At 53.0% G+C, this 18,269-nt stretch overlaps 4 protein-coding genes across 4 annotated transcripts; 2 read left to right on the forward strand and 2 right to left on the reverse strand.

The window, feature by feature from the left end:
• Nucleotides 1-1,897: 1,897 nt before the first annotated feature.
• On the forward strand, nucleotides 1,898-3,458 carry CLUP02_04688 (uncharacterized protein; the record flags this gene model as incomplete). Its single annotated transcript, XM_049283699.1, has 6 exons — nucleotides 1,898-1,915; nucleotides 2,140-2,230; nucleotides 2,295-2,342; nucleotides 2,457-2,705; nucleotides 2,780-3,239; nucleotides 3,305-3,458. The coding sequence occupies 6 exons, from the start codon at nucleotides 1,898-1,900 to the stop codon at nucleotides 3,456-3,458; spliced, it is 1,020 nt and encodes a 339-aa protein (XP_049140842.1).
• Nucleotides 3,459-3,808: 350 nt separating this feature from the next.
• On the reverse strand, nucleotides 3,809-10,164 carry CLUP02_04689 (uncharacterized protein; the record flags this gene model as incomplete). Its single annotated transcript, XM_049283700.1, has 16 exons — nucleotides 3,809-4,204; nucleotides 4,267-4,856; nucleotides 4,920-4,989; nucleotides 5,046-5,265; nucleotides 5,582-6,397; nucleotides 6,438-6,467; nucleotides 6,550-6,616; nucleotides 6,678-6,725; nucleotides 6,794-7,003; nucleotides 7,069-7,484; nucleotides 7,546-8,578; nucleotides 8,641-8,699; nucleotides 8,766-8,907; nucleotides 8,967-9,350; nucleotides 9,466-9,883; nucleotides 10,018-10,164. 16 exons carry the CDS (start codon nucleotides 10,162-10,164, stop codon nucleotides 3,809-3,811), a joined length of 5,046 nt encoding a protein of 1,681 aa, XP_049140843.1.
• Nucleotides 10,165-10,263: 99 nt separating this feature from the next.
• Nucleotides 10,264-11,194, forward strand: CLUP02_04690 (short-chain dehydrogenase; the record flags this gene model as incomplete). Its single annotated transcript, XM_049283701.1, has 3 exons — nucleotides 10,264-10,312; nucleotides 10,386-10,829; nucleotides 10,899-11,194. 3 exons carry the CDS (start codon nucleotides 10,264-10,266, stop codon nucleotides 11,192-11,194), a joined length of 789 nt encoding a protein of 262 aa, XP_049140844.1.
• Nucleotides 11,195-11,426: 232 nt separating this feature from the next.
• On the reverse strand, nucleotides 11,427-17,614 carry CLUP02_04691 (amidase; the record flags this gene model as incomplete). The annotated part of the gene is made up of 14 exons (XM_049283702.1): nucleotides 11,427-12,737; nucleotides 12,806-12,927; nucleotides 12,990-13,045; nucleotides 13,084-13,267; nucleotides 13,324-13,378; nucleotides 13,466-13,590; nucleotides 13,683-13,750; nucleotides 13,966-15,654; nucleotides 15,712-15,817; nucleotides 15,876-16,037; nucleotides 16,142-16,239; nucleotides 16,307-16,365; nucleotides 16,475-17,500; nucleotides 17,564-17,614. 14 exons carry the CDS (start codon nucleotides 17,612-17,614, stop codon nucleotides 11,427-11,429), a joined length of 5,112 nt encoding a protein of 1,703 aa, XP_049140845.1.
• Between the last annotated feature and the right edge of the window lie 655 nt (nucleotides 17,615-18,269).

Genomic DNA, 18,269 nt, shown 5'->3' on the forward strand with positions numbered 1-18,269 from the left:
TGGGTTGGGTGGCATAGGAGGGAAAATCTAGCGGCGCGCTTATTCCAAGTATGGAATATATCATGAGCCCTCATTTTAATCTACTACAAAATTTACGAGTCGTACCATTGGCTTTCACATGCTTTTGTCACACAGACGGGCAGGTTGTGTGTTGTGGTGGTGGTTGCTTGTCAGCCTCACCCGCTTGCGATTTTCATCTGATACTGGCGCCGCAAATCAGCACCAGCACCAGTGCCAGACCTTGCCAGGTCCAAGCTAGTTTCCCGTCCCTCCATCGCCAGCCTTCATCAGGTGACAGCCATGTGGCGGTGCCTGCATGACTAAGCTTGAAGGGGCATCAGGAAGTTGTTCGGTTCACTCATGTCCATTTGACTGTGTCTCTTGCGATCACTGTTCTCTCAGAGAAGATGAGACGAGACGATTGAGGTGAGTACAAGGCATGGGAACTCGCTTCATTACTATAGTGATGAGAACGGCGGTAGAGTATTAGCCATAGAAATGAAAGAACTCGTGTAAAGGACAAAAGGGAGTGAGTCAGTGGCCTGGATTGAATGACTGAGTGTGTGAGTGAGTGAGTGAGGCCAGGACCAGCGTCCGAACCTCGGCAACTTCTGGCGAATGAGTCTGGCTAGTCGGGAGGGCGGAAGTAGCCGGGCCCCCAACTCCCCACACTCTGAGTACCAGTTCCGCACTTCCTTGCAGCAGCAGCAGCCGCCACCTCTTTGCCATTGGGGATGTTTCCCCGCAAAATCACAAGCTCGGCTTGGGGTCGGCAAAGCTGGGAGTTGGGCCCCGTTCTCCCCCCTTTCGGTGTGTGTCTGCCTAGGTATTCTCTGCCGCAGCATGCCGCACGCTGGAACTGGAGCTGCAACTGGAACGGAGTCAACTGCCGCTACGTCACTTTTGGGGGTGTGGACTGTGGAGCGATATGTCACAGGCCGAGGAGACGTGAAGAGAGGAAGAATAGGAAGAAAGACATGATGAAGTAAGTGACGGGCAAACAACACATGATCACACTCACTCCAGGCTCGACGTAGGCATGTCAATTAGCTCCCTTGGTCCAGCCAGTGTCTGTTCAACGCTCAACCGGAAGACAATTGGAGACTGTAGATGATCCAAACAGCAAGGAATACCAAGAACCTGAGATGAGAGATGAGGTCCAAGGTACGCTTGCGGTCTCCAATACCTACGTAGTATGCCAATCACACCCCCGCCTGGCCTCCGTTCCGCCGAATCGGGATGGTCTGTCGCAGCGCAAACCCGCTACAGAGTCACAGACGTCTGAAGAGTTCAATGGTTTGAGCCACTCAGATATTGGTCCCGTGCTGCCTCTCTCTCTCTCTCTTCTCTCTCCAGAATGTTGTCCCTTCTCATCTGTCCATGGCATGGAAGACTAGAAGTCTATCCGTACACGCCCCCCTTCCCCCTCACGCGCCCGGTTTACCGAAACCCCTGGCGCTGGTGTGTGCCGCCGTCCTAGGCTGGAAAGCTGAGGTTTGTCTGGCTGGCCTCGTTGTGCCGCGGGTGAAGGGGGAGATGGAAAAGACCTTGTCCTCATATGCTTTTCTTGTCTAGCTCTTCAAACTTACAGTCCCCGTTACCGGTGTGTATGACACCAGGCACACGCACACGCACACTCACTCTCACTCTCCCCAAGACAAGACCAAGACCGCCTTACACGCCTGTGCTCGGGACGAAACCTCGAGTCATCTGCTTCTTCCTGTCCTGATTCTATTCTGGCTTGTGCGGCGTGCTTTTGACATTGGCCACCCCCCTCCCCTCCCCTCCCCTCCCAATGCCATGCCATGCCCCCCTCCATCTAGTCAGTAACCGTATGCGCCACCTTTTATATACATGATTGCCCGCTCTACCGTGGCTTCTGTCATCGGCGCCGAGGATGTTTGGCTTTGCCTTTGTACGTCCCTGGCAGCGACTTGTTCCGAATCTTCTTCTTATTCTATCCCGACTTCTTCCCATGCCAGCTTCTCCCTTGTGATTCTCATGATACCCTCCTTCTTCTCTTATTTACTGTGACGCATCTCGCATCCCCATCTATACTCTAGATCAACAACACCAGTGCTCGCTTTCTCCTTTGTTGGTTTCGGCGCAAGACTTGCTGTCTCCTCTCTTCCCTATCAGTCATATCATCTACTTTGTTCATCTTGCGCCATGTCGTCCAAGGTAAAACAAGACGGCAAGGCGCCGACCTCGGCCGCCGTGAACCTCATTGGTATGTACACTTCCTCTCGCAAGACCGGCGCGGCAGAGACATCGTCACTAACACAACCCAATAGCCGGAGGTGGTGCAGGTATGATGGAGGCATTGGCATGTCATCCCCTCGGTAAGACTCCCTCCTCTTGCTGCAGCACCAAGGGCGCGCATATGCATGCGCAAGCACACACGCCTACCCGAAAGATGTGAACAAAAGTCAATTGACATGGGACCAAACCCACAGACACGATCAAGGTCCGAATGCAGCTGTCGCGGCGCGCGAGGCAGCCCGGCGCACCCAAGCGCGGCTTCATCAAGACGGGTGTCGAGATTGTTAAGAAGGAGACGCCGTTGGGTCTGTACAAGGGTCTCGGTGCCGTTCTGACGGGTATCGTGCCTAAAATGGCCATCCGCTTCACGAGTTTCGAGGGGTACAAGAATGCTTTGGCGGACAAAAACACGGGAGTTGTCAGTGGACAGGCGACATTCTTGGGTGAGTCATCCTACGAGAGATGTGCTCTTCTGCCAGTATACCAAACGAGACTAACCTCTGGTCTCGTGTAATAGCCGGTCTCGCTGCGGGCGTCACGGAAGCCGTCGCCGTCGTAACGCCTATGGAGGTTATCAAGATCCGCCTCCAGGCACAACACCACAGCATGGCTGACCCTCTCGATATCCCAAAGTACCGCAACGCCGCGCACGCGCTCTACACGGTCGTCAAAGAGGAAGGCTTCGGCGCGCTGTACCGCGGCGTGTCGCTGACGGCTCTGCGCCAGGGCAGCAACCAGGCCGTCAACTTCACGGCTTACTCGTACTTCAAGGAGGCCCTCAAAAACTACCAGCCCGAGTTTGAGAAGACGACGCTGCCGGGCTACCAGACGACTCTGATTGGTCTCGTCAGTGGCGCCATGGGCCCGTTGAGTAATGCGCCGATCGATACCATCAAGACGAGGCTGCAAAAGACGCCGGCTGAGTATGGCGTTAGCGCGTGGAGTCGCATCACCAAGATTTCGGCTGATATGTTCAAGTATGTGGCTGCCGCTCTCTTCTCCGTCTCTTGTCCCAGTAAAACTATGCTGACTGCATCAATAGACAAGAAGGATTCCACGCCTTCTACAAGGGCATCACGCCGCGTATCATGCGAGTTGCGCCCGGCCAGGCTGTGACGTTCACCGTCTACGAATTCCTCAAGGAGAAGCTGGAGAAGAGCAATCTCGCCTTCTCTGGAGCTGGCTACGAAGAGTAAATCGTGCTTACGACACGGCAGTGACGTAGTAAAGAACTGTTTGTTTTCCACGTAAAGAGAAGGGGAATGTCTGTCGATGTGCAAGATACCAGTGCCTTATCTGCATACTAAGGGGCGGCTCTGTGACTTTGGAAAGACAAGAATGCGCAACGTGGTAGATTGGAAAAATGTGCAAGTAGTAAATATGCACGGGAGCACAATGTTCATAGAAGGTACTGCATTGCGTATGAAGGTCTTGTCTATCATTAGCCCGATCCACGGGCTTTAGTTGTAATGTGCGTTACACGCGCTCGATCCCAAACTTTTTTCTTTTTCCACCACAAAGCTGCTACGGCCGGGGCCATGTTCATCTACCGACCAGGTCTCTTGGGTCTGCTAAAGTTTTGTCGCACCGTCACCTTGGGGTGTAGCTCCGAGAGAACCGTGTCCTCCGTGATCTCGCTGGGGTCCTCAACCTCGAGCTTCTTATCGAGCGTCAACCCTGCCTCACTAGACGCCACGTCCAGTACGGCGCGCTTCATGAGGGGGTACAGCATGCGGTTCTTGATGGACCTGTTGCCGGCGTTGACGGGACAGGTATAGATGAAGAGCAGGGGGCTCGACTCGGCTCCGTTGTGGGTGTGTGTGAATCGGTAAAAGGTAAAGCGCGGCTCGGTGGAGGAAATGGTCTGCGTGAGCTCGGCAATAGAGGAGGGGCTTTCGCTAGAGGGGACGAGCTCGACAGACTCCTTTTCGGGATTGATTTTCTATACATGTCCAGTCAGCCATGCAACATCAAGAAGAAGCGGCGCAGAGGTATCGAACGTACCAGCATCACCAATGTCTTGCCACTGTCCGGTGACAACTCCTTGAGTGCGGCGAGAGCGTCCTCGGCAATGGGCATGGCCAGGGTCTTGCTAAGGTGGATCTCCCTAGTTCCCGTACCGGTGCTGGCCTCCTGTTCGGCCTGCTTAACGGCGCCGAGGCTGCGCTCCTCCTCCGTCAACGGAGCCTCGAGCTCGGTGTGAGCATCATGTTTAGCGAAACCTTTGGCAGATAGCTCCTCTGCCATGGTAGCAAAGATGGACTCGCGGAAGTGCTCGGAGCCTAGCTTTCGGACCAGGGTCAGGCGGGTGGACGCAAAAAGCATCTTCTGGCGAACCTTGGCCGAGTCCGGGACATAGGTGACGGCTGTTAGGTGCGGAGCCGTATCATAGCGGCGAAGGAGGGCATAAAGGGCTTCGTTGGGCTTAAGATGAGGCTGGAGGGAAGCGAGGTTGTCGTCGAACGAGGAAGAGGACGATGCCTTCTCGAGGAATTGGACGGGCTTTAGGGTCTCGGCTTCAATGGTGATGAGAAGTCCGAAGTGGTTGTCGGTGGACAGGAGAGTGTTGAACTGGGAGATGAGCTCCTCAGAGGCTACCGGACGTTAGCTCTTGGAACAAATAGTACTCTATCGAGAGGAGAGCAATGACTACACACCGGAGATGCCTGACTGCATCCTAGCGATTGAAGACCGAGGTGCGTCTCGAAGCGTGCGTTTACAATTGAGCTTGTAGGTTGTAGCAGAGGAAAAACAGCAGGTCTAGTAGTATATATGCCCGACACCTCTATGCAGGAGATCTGGATGCCAAGGCGGACGCGTTGAGAAGCGGAGTATTCGGTGAGGTTGTGAGGTGGTGTTTGAAGCTTGAGATGCGGCGCCGCTACGTCAGCTGGCGGGTGGATCCAGTGGACGGAGACCGCGGTTATGGAGGGGTAGGAGCAGTTGCTGGGGTGCTGGGACACTGCAAGCTGCCACTCTGGCGGGCCTCCGCCATTCCATTGTCTGCCTTATGTCAGCATCACATTTAGATAAGACACCTAGATCTATCATTGTCTTATCTCTTCTTATCGCTTCACCTAAGCAACGTACCTTACCTTAAGGTACCTTACCTTAAGGTACCTTACCTAACGTAGGTAGCTCCCAACATCAGAAATATCCATCAAGACGACACAAGGTAACATCACATCCGACTTGGGTCGAATTAATTCAGCGTCATGCGATCATCTTCATGCCTCGTTTCATACTACATTGAGTTTGTTTAACACTCAGCCATGTTTACATTCAAACGATGCGACTCCAATAGACACATCCCAAGTACGCAGCCGTGATGGCGATGGCATACGGCACAACCGCCCGGGCAGCCTGGAGCCAAGCTGCTCGGCGTATGACTCTGTCCGACTCAGTATGGGAAGCCTTGTCATTAACTCTCGGGAATGATTTGTCTTTGGGCACGTCCTTCTCAAGGAACTTGCAAAGAGGCTCCCATCCATCTTCGCCGACGCGATACACCAAAAGCCTTTCAGGCGCCACATGAGCCTTGACGCGCTCTGAATGCTCTCGGAAGACATCCGGTGCTCGCCGATGCAGCTCCTCGATTGTGCGAGCACCACCAAAGAAACCGCTGATAGTCTTCTGCATGGCGAAGCCAGCCCTGTTACCAATTACCATGCCCACACCCTTGAGAAATACGTCAACCCACGGCCCAAACAGCGGTTGGATAACTTGGCTGTCGAAGCTTGGAAACCACTTGTCAAAGTCGCGTTCCGTGAGAATGATCTTGGCATCGGGGTAGGCATCGATCAGCTGCACTGCCCAGAAACAAGACAGGTCGGTTACCGCGTCGTACGACCCGAAGAGTTCGTCCCAGTCTTTGCGAGTGAACGGCGTGGGAGGAGGTGTCTGGCCCTTTGCGTTCACTTCAGGCCAAGTCGCAATGGCGGCTCGCTCGAAGAATGCCCAGTGCGTTGGTTTCGTCCGGGACTTCAGACCGTGGAAGACGTGCTTAAAGCCCAGCTCAGAGAGGGCGGCCGCGAGAGAGTTCGTGCCTGTGCGAAGCAAACCGACGGCCAAGACCTTGGGAGGCCCAGCATCTCGAGCTTTCTCCTCGTGGGTGGCCATGGAAATGTTTGATTGACTTGGCACGAGCGAGCGGAATCAAAAACTTCGCATCCCACGTCGAGAACCCAGGATTCTGTTGGTTGCAGCTGAATCTCATGAGCTGCAGTTGAGATAGGGCAGACTGTCGAGTTAATAAGTTGCCGCCAAGCCATCCTCCCTCGTCAGCACTAAGGGCGCCACAGAGCCTTCTTGTGGTGAGAAAGACCGAACCCCACCACCGCGCACCACTTCAAAACTCAAGGCAGCATTTCAACTGATTCGGCATCCTGATTGTGCTTCAGCGTCTGTCCTCCTACTCGCGATGGACCGTTGCGTCATCTTCCTGATGTTTCCATATCGAATCTCTTCGATAAGTATGCATTCTCTTAACATCAAGTGACCAGCTGCTTTCTGCTGCGCATAAGCAACTCACGGTACTTCTCCAAGCTCTTTCCGATGATATTGATGAAAGGCCATTGCGTGTTGCTTTTGAAAAAGTGTGCCCATATTCTCAAAACCGCAAGGCTCAGTGAGGCGGGATCTCGATCCGTTGACGTTTCGGGCTCATCGTCTTCGAAATCGACGACATCGTACGCCTCTTCCACAATGCATCGAACCCAGTGCAAGATGCGATCCTCGCTGTCTGTTAGTCTCTTGTCAGTCGGGGGACGCCGAGAGATAGTCATGAACAAGCATGGATCAGCTTACCACTAAGAGGCGTCGTCGCGACGGATTCAGTGAGTGATGAGAGCCATTTACTGAGCAGAACCGCACACTCTAGCCCCGAAAGTGAGTGACGAACGCTCCAGAAGAACGCCTGGCTACGCGCGACACGGTCAACGCCAAGTCGTACAGGGATACTGAGCATATGAGCAGTGTACAGCAGCGCGGTGATGACACCACCACTTCGCTCCACGGCCGGAGACCGGTTGATGGCCTTGGCGATACGCATAGGGTCTCGAGATTCAAGAAGCCGGTACGGACCAAGGTGAAGGTAGATGCGCACATAGGCGAGGCCGAGCAAAGAGCTGGATGTGAAGGGGATAGGTCCATTCTCGTTGTTGGGGTCAAGACTGGATTCGGGAGCTTGCTGCCACCCTGCGGTCCAGGAACGCAGGCCTCGTCTTCATCAGGATGTCAGTATCACGTTACGAACTGAGAGTCAACACGGGAAGAGGGACTGACTCAAGCTTGTCAACCTCTTCGCTGGGAAGAGACGCTGACTGATCCATGACTGGTAAAGACAAGTCGCGGACAATGAAAATCCTCTGGAGGAGCCCATGCAAGAGGATGTAGTTACCCAGTGGTGTTGGAATGGGGTCAACGGGAGCGGTCCCGTCTGTGTTCCTCAATAGCAATGACAAAGCGTCTTGAAAGTACAGTTGTTGCTTCTCAGTTTCCTGGCGAGCGGTCTGCCACTGGCACGCCGACTGCGCTTTCCACTCTCCAGTCGAGCAAGGGAGTCGAAGACCAACCTCGTTGCTGCGTAGCACAGGATACACGTTATATGCGATGCTGTGAGTGTGCATGAAGGAAAAGGCAATGAGCTTGGCTCGGCGCGTAGACTCCTGTCGCACCCATGCTTGCCAGGCGGCTTGCGGGGTGGCCTGATCGGCAGGAAGCTGAGGGACATCCTCTTCATAAAGACCAACTTCTCGAAGGATCTGTGCCAGAAGTGCCTGTAAAGCAAACGCTTCCTGCACGAGTGACACTTTGGGCTCCCAAGTGGCGTAACCCATGAGGGCAATCAGGGCTCGAACTGTCTCTATTGGTTCCCAAGAACCCCAGTCCCTCTCCCGGAAACCTTGCGAGGCGCGGCGTTGTGGCGTCAGGTTGTGAAAATTCAGAGATGAACTGGTATTCGGACCAAATGTTTCAGACTCGTGCATCAACCTCTCCATGAGGATAGTCTTGCCCGCATGAAAAAGTCTCTCGGACATGCGATGCTCGAAGCAATACTGGGCGCCGACTGCAGCGAGGCCGAGAATGAGTTCAATGGAGTGTTCAGGGACTCGCCATGTTGGCGTATGTATGAATGGCATGTGCGAGTGGAATCCCTCGAAGAATGAGGTTAGATAGCGCGATAAGGCGTGCCGTGATGGGAACTTGAAATCTGGATCGAGAATGTCTCGAAATGTTTCAATGGAGTTGTTCAGACGATGCCGCTGCTCGTCTGATATACGGTACGGTTGCGAATCAATGTCAACAGACCGCGGATCTTATTTACCATGTCAGCTAAGATGGCTTTGGACAATACGCGAGCCTTTGATAAACACTCACTTGTGTCTGGCAAGGTTTCAGATATCCGATTGCCAGTGGGCGCCGATGGTAGCCACGAACTAAAAGGCGTCCCCGGTCGAGTTCTACTATTACGGGCCCCCGGCGTAGTTGTCCCTTCTCTGGACATTTTCACCGTTGTGTCGGTAACCTCGTGATCTCTGTCAGGGCCGTGAAAGTAGGGGCTCCATTCCGCTGGCAGCCCAACACCGTCGAGAAAGTTGGCAAACTCTCTGAAGTGGGCGTCAAATCCCACAGCATCTTGATTGCCTAATACTTTTGCGTTAGCTTTCAAAAGTCAGAAAGGCGGACTCGAGCCATCAATCAACCATTTTCATAGAATTGATCTCCAAGCAGAGCCTGCTGATATGAGGCATCTACGAGAGCGCCGTTCCGTGGGACGGCCATGGGATACAGCTCTGACGGCGGTGCAGGTGGCTGTTGCTGTTGTGCCCAGTGGTCCACGCTCATCCCCGAGAGGGAGACGGCAGCAGCCAGATCAGCCTCAACAGGCCCATGGGTTTCCCCCGAGTCCGGCTCCGATGGGACCCCCGGAGACTCAGATCCATCCTCATGGAAAGCGATCCGCTGATGGCGGGTCAGCAAGTCACGCCGGGCAAAGGCAGCTCCACATCGACAGATGAATGGCTTCTCCTTGGTATCTGGAAGAACGTGCCGGTTAGCATCGTAGCACGTGGCAGTATCCCGAGCGTCTGGTCATGGAATGGGCTAGTAGTGTAGCGCCAGCAGGAGGGGTAGCTGATCGTTGACTCCAGACAAACATCACTCCAACACTTGGAGGAAGCTGAGGGAGGGGGGACGACTGACGCGTTCGCACATGGCGCTCCAAGTGCTCGGTGCGCTTGAACGTTCGTCCACAGTGAGGACAGGACCGCGCATCAGGGCCGTGACCGGTTCGCCTCCTTCGCTTGACTGGAGTCGAGTGCGGTCGCGGAAGCTGCTGCTGCGGCGGCTGCTGCTGGTGAAGCGGCTGCGATTGCGGCTGCGGGTGCGGTTGTGGATGCGAGCTCGTGCCGTTGTGGGACAGCATCCTTCCCACCTTCGCTTCGCGAGACTCTTCGGGCTTCTTGCGTGTTGGAGTTGAGGAAGACCAGGTAAGTTGGAGAGCAGAGGCTTTGGGGCATCCATCAGGCTTATGTTGGAGAAGACTGCAGCTGCTTGTGGGTCTTGCTTGACAGAGATAACTCCAACTGCCGTGGACTGGATCGCCCGCTATCTTTGGAGACTGACTCGTAATCAGACACCCCCTTGGCTCTCTACGACCCTGCGACCCTGCAACCCAACGCCCTTATCTAACGGAATTAGCCTTTGGAGTCTATGTAATGTCGAGGGTGTTAATGATCATCATTCGCTTGAGACAGACAGGTCGGCCTTCCCTGCTTTATTCCGAAGTCGTAACCGTAACATTGAGTTATTCGGAAGTTGTTTGCTCTCCCCGCAGTATCCACCAAATACGTGTTTGTGGACCAAGAGACATTGAACTGGTCCGAATGCTGATTCAACCATCGAGACTGCTGTCAAGCCTACATCTATAATCAGAGCAGAGCTGGATTTGGAAATACATCAGACCTATGCGTCTCGAGACATAGTTACCAAACTCTCGTCATGTTCAAATTTCCTGGAGTTGCTTTCATTACTGGCGCAGGAGGGACTGGTGAGTCACAATTTACATGGCGCTGTGAAGCTCATGGTCGCGTCCTTCAAGCTCTAACTCGATTAATACCCAGGCATCGGTGCTGCAGTCGCAAAGGGGTTCGCGCGATCAGGATGTTCAAGAATTGCCATCACAGACCTTAATCAAAAGTCACTCGCAGATACGAGAGATGCCATTTTACAAATCAATCCAGAGGCACAGGTATTTAGCCAAGAAGGCGACATCTCGAACGAAGGTTTTGTCAATTCATTCGTTGGAGATATTGCCAAGAAGTTCTTACGCATCGACTACTCAGTAAGCTGCGCCGGCATCCTGGGCCAGTCACTGCGGTCACACGAAACGTCAACAGCCGATTTCGATCTCATTACCAATGTCAACTACAAGGGTAGTTGGTTGGCATCTCGGGCGGTCTTGAGCCAAATGCTCAGACAGCAACCCCATGAAGAGCATCCAGAACAACGCGGCGCCATCGTCAATATTGCGAGTCAACTCGGCATTGTGGCGCGACCGGCTGCAGGTACGTTTAGCCGCTCCTTGAGGTAATAGGTTGTGTCGCACGATTACTCACATAATGCTTTCGTGTCAGCACCGTACTGCGCGTCCAAAGCCGCCATCATCAATATGACGAGGTCAGATGCCATTGACTATTCGCAAGACAAGATCAGAGTCAACTGCGTCTGCCCGGGGGTCATCGCCACGCCAATGACAACAGCGTCAGAAGAGTTGGTACAACGACTGAGGCCCGCAATCGACATTGCGCCGATGAAGCGTATGGGTACACCGGAGGAGGTGGCTAACGCAGTAATGTTCCTGTGCTCGAGCCAAGCCAGCTTCATCCAAGGCCATGCTCTGGTCGTCGACGGAGGCTACACCATCAACTGAGAATTGATAATGGCAACTCAAATTTCATCGGATACGGTCACACCCGTACTACTTCGTGGTAACACTTTCCACAATCGTGACTGTGAAATGCTGATAGGACCTTTTCCTATTTGAATAGTCGAGGCTCTAACGCAGGTACAGAAGAAGCCGCATAGCCGGCAAAGCCGACCTTTGTTAGATTTCATACCAAAGTGTTGACTTTTGTTACGATCTGAGTCCCTTTGACAGCACGCTACCCAGTCATCCTACCATTGACGACAAGATCCTCGGACTGAAGATAGGTCTGGCCCTTGGAGTCTCGCCTCACAACCTGTATCGTTCGATGAGATACACCTTGATCGTCCATTTGCAAACTGTCAGGCCTCATTTGAGATTCCGTCCACAGGTCCGTCACCCTCATCTCCCCGGGAGGCTGCACAAACGATGGTGAAGACACGGGCCGCCCACTGATATCCAATTTGATGTCGTGCTCGAGCTCAATGATTTTCCTTGCAGCCGCGACTAGGACGTCTGCTTCCCAAAGATTTTCCCGCGGGAGACCCAACACTGGCATCAGCCGTAGGAACTCCAGTCGCGTTTCTAGATCACGACAAGATGAGACGAGAAAGAATAGCATGGCGCCGAAGCCAGCTTCGAAGATGAAGTGTGGATGTTTTGAAGTGTTGAAACGTAAAGGATCTGGAACCTCGGCTTCCAGCCAAAGAAGCCGCTTTAGGATTCTTCGGAAGTTGGTGATGTATCTATCGTAGCCGGCTTCGCTTGTATCGAATGCCATGTTGAGCCATATGCAACAGCACTCATAGCGAGTCAAGAGAAAGCATTGCAGCATCTTTGGCCTATCTGAGTCTGACCGGCTGATGATTTGATTGTTCTGTGTAGGTGCTTCCTTGGGTTTGATAGCCATGAAGTCATTGTAAAGCTTGAACCACTGGTCTAGGAGACCGTTAATGGCAGCATGCTCAGAGAGAAGACTCGGGGGCGGTGTCCCGGTATCATCGGGTCCAGGCGATTTTGAAGCGGCTCGCTGTGAATTGCGCTGTGAGCGCATGAACTCTGCTGTTCGATTGAAGAGGACATCGAGCATGAGCTGTGCGTCTGAGAAAGTGAGAAAGAACTGCGGCATGGGTCCCTCTAGGGCCCTTATGTCAGGGAAATCCGACTCTTCTTCACCGAAGAAAAGAGCGAACTCGCTAAGCCGCCGAAATATCGGTAGGAGGTGCTCCATGGTCCACGAGAACATGTAGTCGGGAGAGATGCTCTTCAGTATCTCGACACCATGTCTGCTGTGCTGCAGTGCTGCTTTTCTGTTGACGCGCATGATCTCCACGCAGATGAAGAGAACGCAAACAAGCAAGATTATGGGCTGCTTTTCTTGAGAGTCCATGACTCTCAACTCGTGAATAGCGGCATTGTAGTGGTGTAGGGCCAAATTTTGATTGCTGTGCCGTACGGTGGCAGTAGCCTCAAAATTGCCCTGAGCCTCTTCATAGAGACTGCTGATGGAAATGACGGCGTGTCTGACGGCCGGCTCGAAGTTACTGAACTGCATCACGACGTGTGTCCAGAAATAGGGATCCACGGCTCCTGACATGACTGGTCCCGCTATCTCACAGAAGTACTGTAAAGCTCGACCTTCGCTGACCTTGGTGACTCCCGGGAAGACTTGATTTGGCTGGTGTAGGGATACGGTTCCTTGACGAGCGGGTCTGTAGCCATCGCAGCGTCTGCCTGTACTGGTGCAGCGATTGCATATCGGCTTAGCCTCGTCGCACTTGACTTTGCGGGCTCTAAAGACCGTCAATTAGGTGCTGATCAGATGGAGATATATGGACCCCGTAAGTGCGGCACAGCCTGGATGGCTGACAGCCTGACACGCCTAGTAGACTTACTTGCAGGTGATGCATCCAGTCCGAACTTTGGGGCTTCCTTTGCGGACCATGTTTCTGTCTCGGATGTGTGCACAAGTTGGCAGGCCTTTACCGTCTGTTTCCTGACGCAGTAAGCCGCCAGGAGCAGCTTTGGGAAGGGTGTTGGGCTGTGCTTGTCCACTCGTCAGCTGGGAGAATTTGGCGACTGTTCGGCGGTGGAGATGGAATGAAGTGAATCATTCCGGAAGCGCTCATTCAAACGATGGCCGGGCGGAGAGCTATCTGTGTGACCAAACATGTCCCGTTTGCTGGGGTTCTTGTGGGGAGACAGGGATAGAAGCGAGCCGACCAATGTCAGTCCTGCGTTTGATCAATACTTGTCTTTCTAACATTAGCGAGGCACAGCATGAGCCCTCTCGCCGCGGTGACCGAGCGGCAAGGTGTCTTTGGTTACGACCATACGGGTAGTGCCGTTGGTGGTGCGGGGAAGTGAAATTGAGGTGTTCGGGCGGGCAAGCCAAGTCGGGTCTACCCTTTGTTAGGAAGAGTTGAGCCGCAAGCGTTCATTCCCAAAGTGCTTGACCGAGCCTTGTGTATCAACTGCGGAATTGTTGGGGAACCAGGCGACACGTGGCGGACCAAGCAAATACCTAGAGCCAAGAGAGAGCGAGTGTCTATATGTGTATCACTGTAAGTGTGGCATAAGGTACTAGGCAATTAGGTCCTTGAGGCCGAGGCATGGCTCGAGATGGTGTGAGAGATCCCAACAACTTCCTTCTACTTTATGCTAGATACCTTGAAGCTATAGACATCAGACCCCTTGCGCCACAGGCTCCAAACCCAGATAGTTTGCTCTGAATGCAGCCCTTTGACTTGGTCTCGTAAGGCTCTCAAACGGCCAACTTCACACGCTTAAGACTTGGTGAAGTTGTGCCGTTAACCTCAGGCATCGTCCTGCCATTGACTTTGACATTTGAGCCCGTTGAGAGAGTATCTGGAACAGATTCAGGAGCTTCGGTGGTGCTCGTGACGCTCTTCCAGTCGAAGTTGGTCTCCCATGCATGTGCAATGGTGAGGATCTTCTTCTCTTGCCATAGCCCTCCGACAATTTGCATGCCAACCGGAAGTAAGACCTGCGCGTCATCTTTGGCGGCAATAAATCCCACGGGTATTGACATTGCTGGATGTCCAGTAACGTTGAATACGGCGGTGTTGGTGGTCAGTCCTATGGTGGGTTCAAATGAACCCAGCACAGAATCTCGAGGCCCATGTCGTGGTGCCACAAAAGGAGTCGTTGGCATGATTATCGCATCGTACGTTTGAAACTTGCTCTGATAGGCGTCGCTGATTTGCCGACCGATGTTGATTGTTTTGCTGTAGAGACCCGGGAACTTGTCCGAAAGATACAAGCCGTTGATGAAGGTATTCTTTGTGGAGGGGAAAAGTTTTTGAAAGCTCGAATCCGCCCAGGGCAGTCGTGCCTTTTCAAACTCAGTCAGGCCAAGACCTCTGTGTCCCGAAGCTCTCCCCAGCATACCCGACGAGCCCGCAATACGTTGTTGTATTGTCCATATTGAAGGGCCTTCCAGATGAAGAGGGACGGATACATGCTCGACAATTGCCCCTAGAGACTCCAGTCTCCGGGCGGCCGAAAGGACGTGGTCTTTGACTTTGGGGTCGACAATTTCTTGATCGAAGCCCTCCCTCAGAAGGCCAATCTTGATTCCGTCCAAACGACCGGAGCCCGCTGACAGAGCAGCAGAGAAGTTGTAGGAGCCATGAGCCGCAGCGCCTAGAGACTTATCGTCGATGCCGTCGTATCCGGAGATCACATCAAGACATTCAGCAGCTTCAGTGACCGAACGGCAAATGGGCCCTGCATGGTCATCAATAGCATCACCGCTAGTAATTCCCGTGAAAGGCACCAGACCGTGAGTCGGCTTCACACCGACGCAGCCGCAAAATGAAGCTGGAACCCGGATGCTGCCGCCTTGATCTGTGCCTAGCGCGATATCGATCTTTCCGGAACAAACAAGGGCGGCACCCCCAGAGGTGCTGCCACCGGTGGAGTAGCCTTCCTTATAGGGATTCTCGATTGTGCCTTGCGCGCTGGTGAAGGATGCTGTGGAGTTGCAAAAGTGCTCACATGTAGCCGTCCCCAGAATATCGGCTCCGGCATCCAAAACTCGTGTCACCACTGTGGCATCCGTCGATGGCGTCCAAGGAGGAAAAGCATCGCTTCCGAAGAACTGTGGAACGCCTGCTACGGCAATGCAATCCTTCAAGCATACAGTCTTTCCCTTCAGGCATACCTGAGACGGACCAGAAGCTGACTTATCTCCCCTAATCAAGAAACGATGTGCCCACGCATGCCCAAACTCTTGCTCTTCTGCTGTGGGTATATGTACATTCTCTCGGGGGTATCGTTTCGTGTCGGGGGCCGGTTGGTAGTCTGGAAGACTATCGATACGGGTAGCGCAATCGTGCACCGCAGCGAGCAGTCGCTGGTAGTCGGCCGACTCCTCAGCCTTGATCGTCAAACCGAGTGGCTCGAGCAGCTTCTCGACGTCGCCTTTCTGCACGGGGTTCTCCCTATGGCGTACCTGTCAGCATTCAGGCCGCATCAGGTAGGATGGGATTGGTCCTTACGTGGAGATGTCCTTGAAGAAAACAGACATGATGGGAGGTGGCAATCGTCGACGGTGTTCTGTTGGATCGCTGGTCACCGATGCGTTTCGATTGATTGTAGTGACGACTGGTTAGCCAGCATGCTGTTCATAAAGGCTCGAAAGTAACATCCATGCTGAACCCACGAGAAATTGTCGGGGGCTCTTCCGCGGGCCATTGGGTCAATCTGTGGCGAAGGCGGGTTTCCGATGACACACAGAATGAAGTCGACATCAACGAACGTGATGGCAATATCCGTAGAATGCCCCCGCTACTCTGTGCCTCCAAGCCCCAGTAACACAAACCTACTGTGGCACGAGAGATTGTGGAGGGAGGGGCACAATGGTGTTGGGGTAATACGAAGATTGAGTAAAGAGAATTTGGAGACAACGTCTAACGACCCCAACTCCACCACTACTGAATGAGGATGACCCTAATGAGCGCTGGTACAACTCAGTGTCCGCAAAGCGGTTACAAGAAAGATAGAATTGGAGTAAGATAGAAATCAGCCTTGAACTCCATCACGATAGATTGAGTCAATTAACCGGCCGCCAAGCTAGTAGAAAAATCGCGTGACCTTTCATCATTGTAACTCTCACGCTGACCCTGACCAGATTGTGGAGGGCCGTATGCTGTCTGTTCGAAAAAGCAGGAAACAACTAATTGTAATGCACAAAACACAAGACAACGTTCGATATTGCTAACATACTCAGTTAATAGGGTATCCTTACTCCGAAATGCGCACCACAAGCCTGCCTTTAAATCCGCTATCCTGATAAGCCACTACAATGCCCGGGATCTCGTCAAACGACATCAGAGTGATGTGAGACCTAATGCTGGCTCTCTCCACAGCCTCCATCATCCTTTCGGTGGATTCTCTACCCGCAACATAACTCCCCCGAATCGTGAGCTCTCTGAAAACGATGACACTAGAGTCAAACCTCCAATTCTCAGCAGGCAAGCCCAGGACTCCCATGACCCCTCCAATTCGTAGGATCGTCAATGCCCAACTGTTGGCTGATAGTGAGTCTGTGCAAACCACAACTGCGGCTACGCCCTCCCCGTTCGTAAAGTCCAAGATTTGAGAAGTCGCACGTTCCGAGCCAGAATCCACCACCAGCACCGGCTTGAGACTTTCATTGAACATTTCAGTAGCAAGCTGTCTCCCCGCCGGACGGCTGTCGACCGCTATGGCGCGGAAACCCATGGCGCTGGCAAATTGTAATCCGAGATGACCCAAACCTCCGATGCCGACAATAGCTACAGTTTCTCCTGCTTCCAGCTCACTTGTTGCTTTTTCGAGTGAGCCCCAAACTGTAGCACCTGCACACATCAATGGCGCCGCTTGCTCGAAAGATAGGGTCGGCGGTAAGCCGACAGTGGTCTCCGGATCTATGGCAAGATATTCCGCGAAAGCCCCATCATGATGAAAACCAGCGGTCTCTCTCTTTTCGCAGAATCTTGGGTCCAGAGTATGCTTCCTGCTAGTGCGAAGTGACAGACCGCAGCCACTGCATTTGCCGCATGAGTTCTTGTAGTTGAGAGCCCCAACTCTATCACCGACCTTCCATTTCTGATTGCAGTCTTTACCAACCTGAACCACGATACCGGCAGGTTCATGAGATGCGATCATGCCCAACGGTGACTCAAATTGTCCCTGTAAAACTTGTAGATCCGAGTGGCAGAATCCGGCCGCATGAACTCTGATAAGTAGCTCATTGCTGCGAATGGCCGGAGTTTCTCTCTCCACTAGCTCATATGGTTTGTTGTACTGATGGTTTGATTAGCTTTTCCTGAACTATCTCCTGGAGCATAATGCATCATGAGAACCGACTTCCTTTATCTGAGCTGCTCGCATCACCGGAGGAATGATGGGGTTTGCCATGATTTCCAAAAGAGAGCAGTTGAGGTTTGCCAAGGGCTTAGAACACGGACTGCGGTGCGGATCAAATTTGCTGTTCTTGATGTTTACTTGGTGCAAAAAATGAGGCCCTTGAGGTTGGAATATGGAGTTGAATTAGAACTTCAGACAATGGAGGGCTCGATCAAGTTCTATTCTATACGGGCTTATTCCACGGGTGGCCAAGCTCCTGAAGGCTTCAAGTTGAAGAGTTGTCGATGGTTGTTGGCCGTTATCATCCGACTTAAAGAGGGGTCAAGTCGAGCCGTTGGAGCAACTCGAGCACCTCCCAGTTCGCCTCCAAATCTGTCGCCCACGCCACGAATCCACCCTCTATTACACAAAAACTTTAGGTCTCCAACAGGACCATACTGCGGCAGGTCCGCGACCGGATGAAGTCCTTCGCCCCTCTTAGACAATACCCCTCCTTTTCAATACCACAGCTATGTAAAAGGACTGGATACAAGTGATCGCTGAAATAATCTGGATGGAGTGGTTAAATGCCCAATGGTTGCTGTCCAATCAAAGGTATCACAATAGACATCTACCCAGTCCGAGATCCCTGCTTCTGAACCTTACCTTCATAGGAGGTGAATCCACACAAGCTACCCCGCGATAAGCGACCCAAGGCATGGGAAGG

This window comes from Colletotrichum lupini, chromosome 2 (genome assembly GCF_023278565.1).
Source record: "Colletotrichum lupini chromosome 2, complete sequence".
Classification (NCBI taxonomy): Eukaryota; Fungi; Ascomycota; class Sordariomycetes; order Glomerellales; family Glomerellaceae; genus Colletotrichum; species Colletotrichum lupini.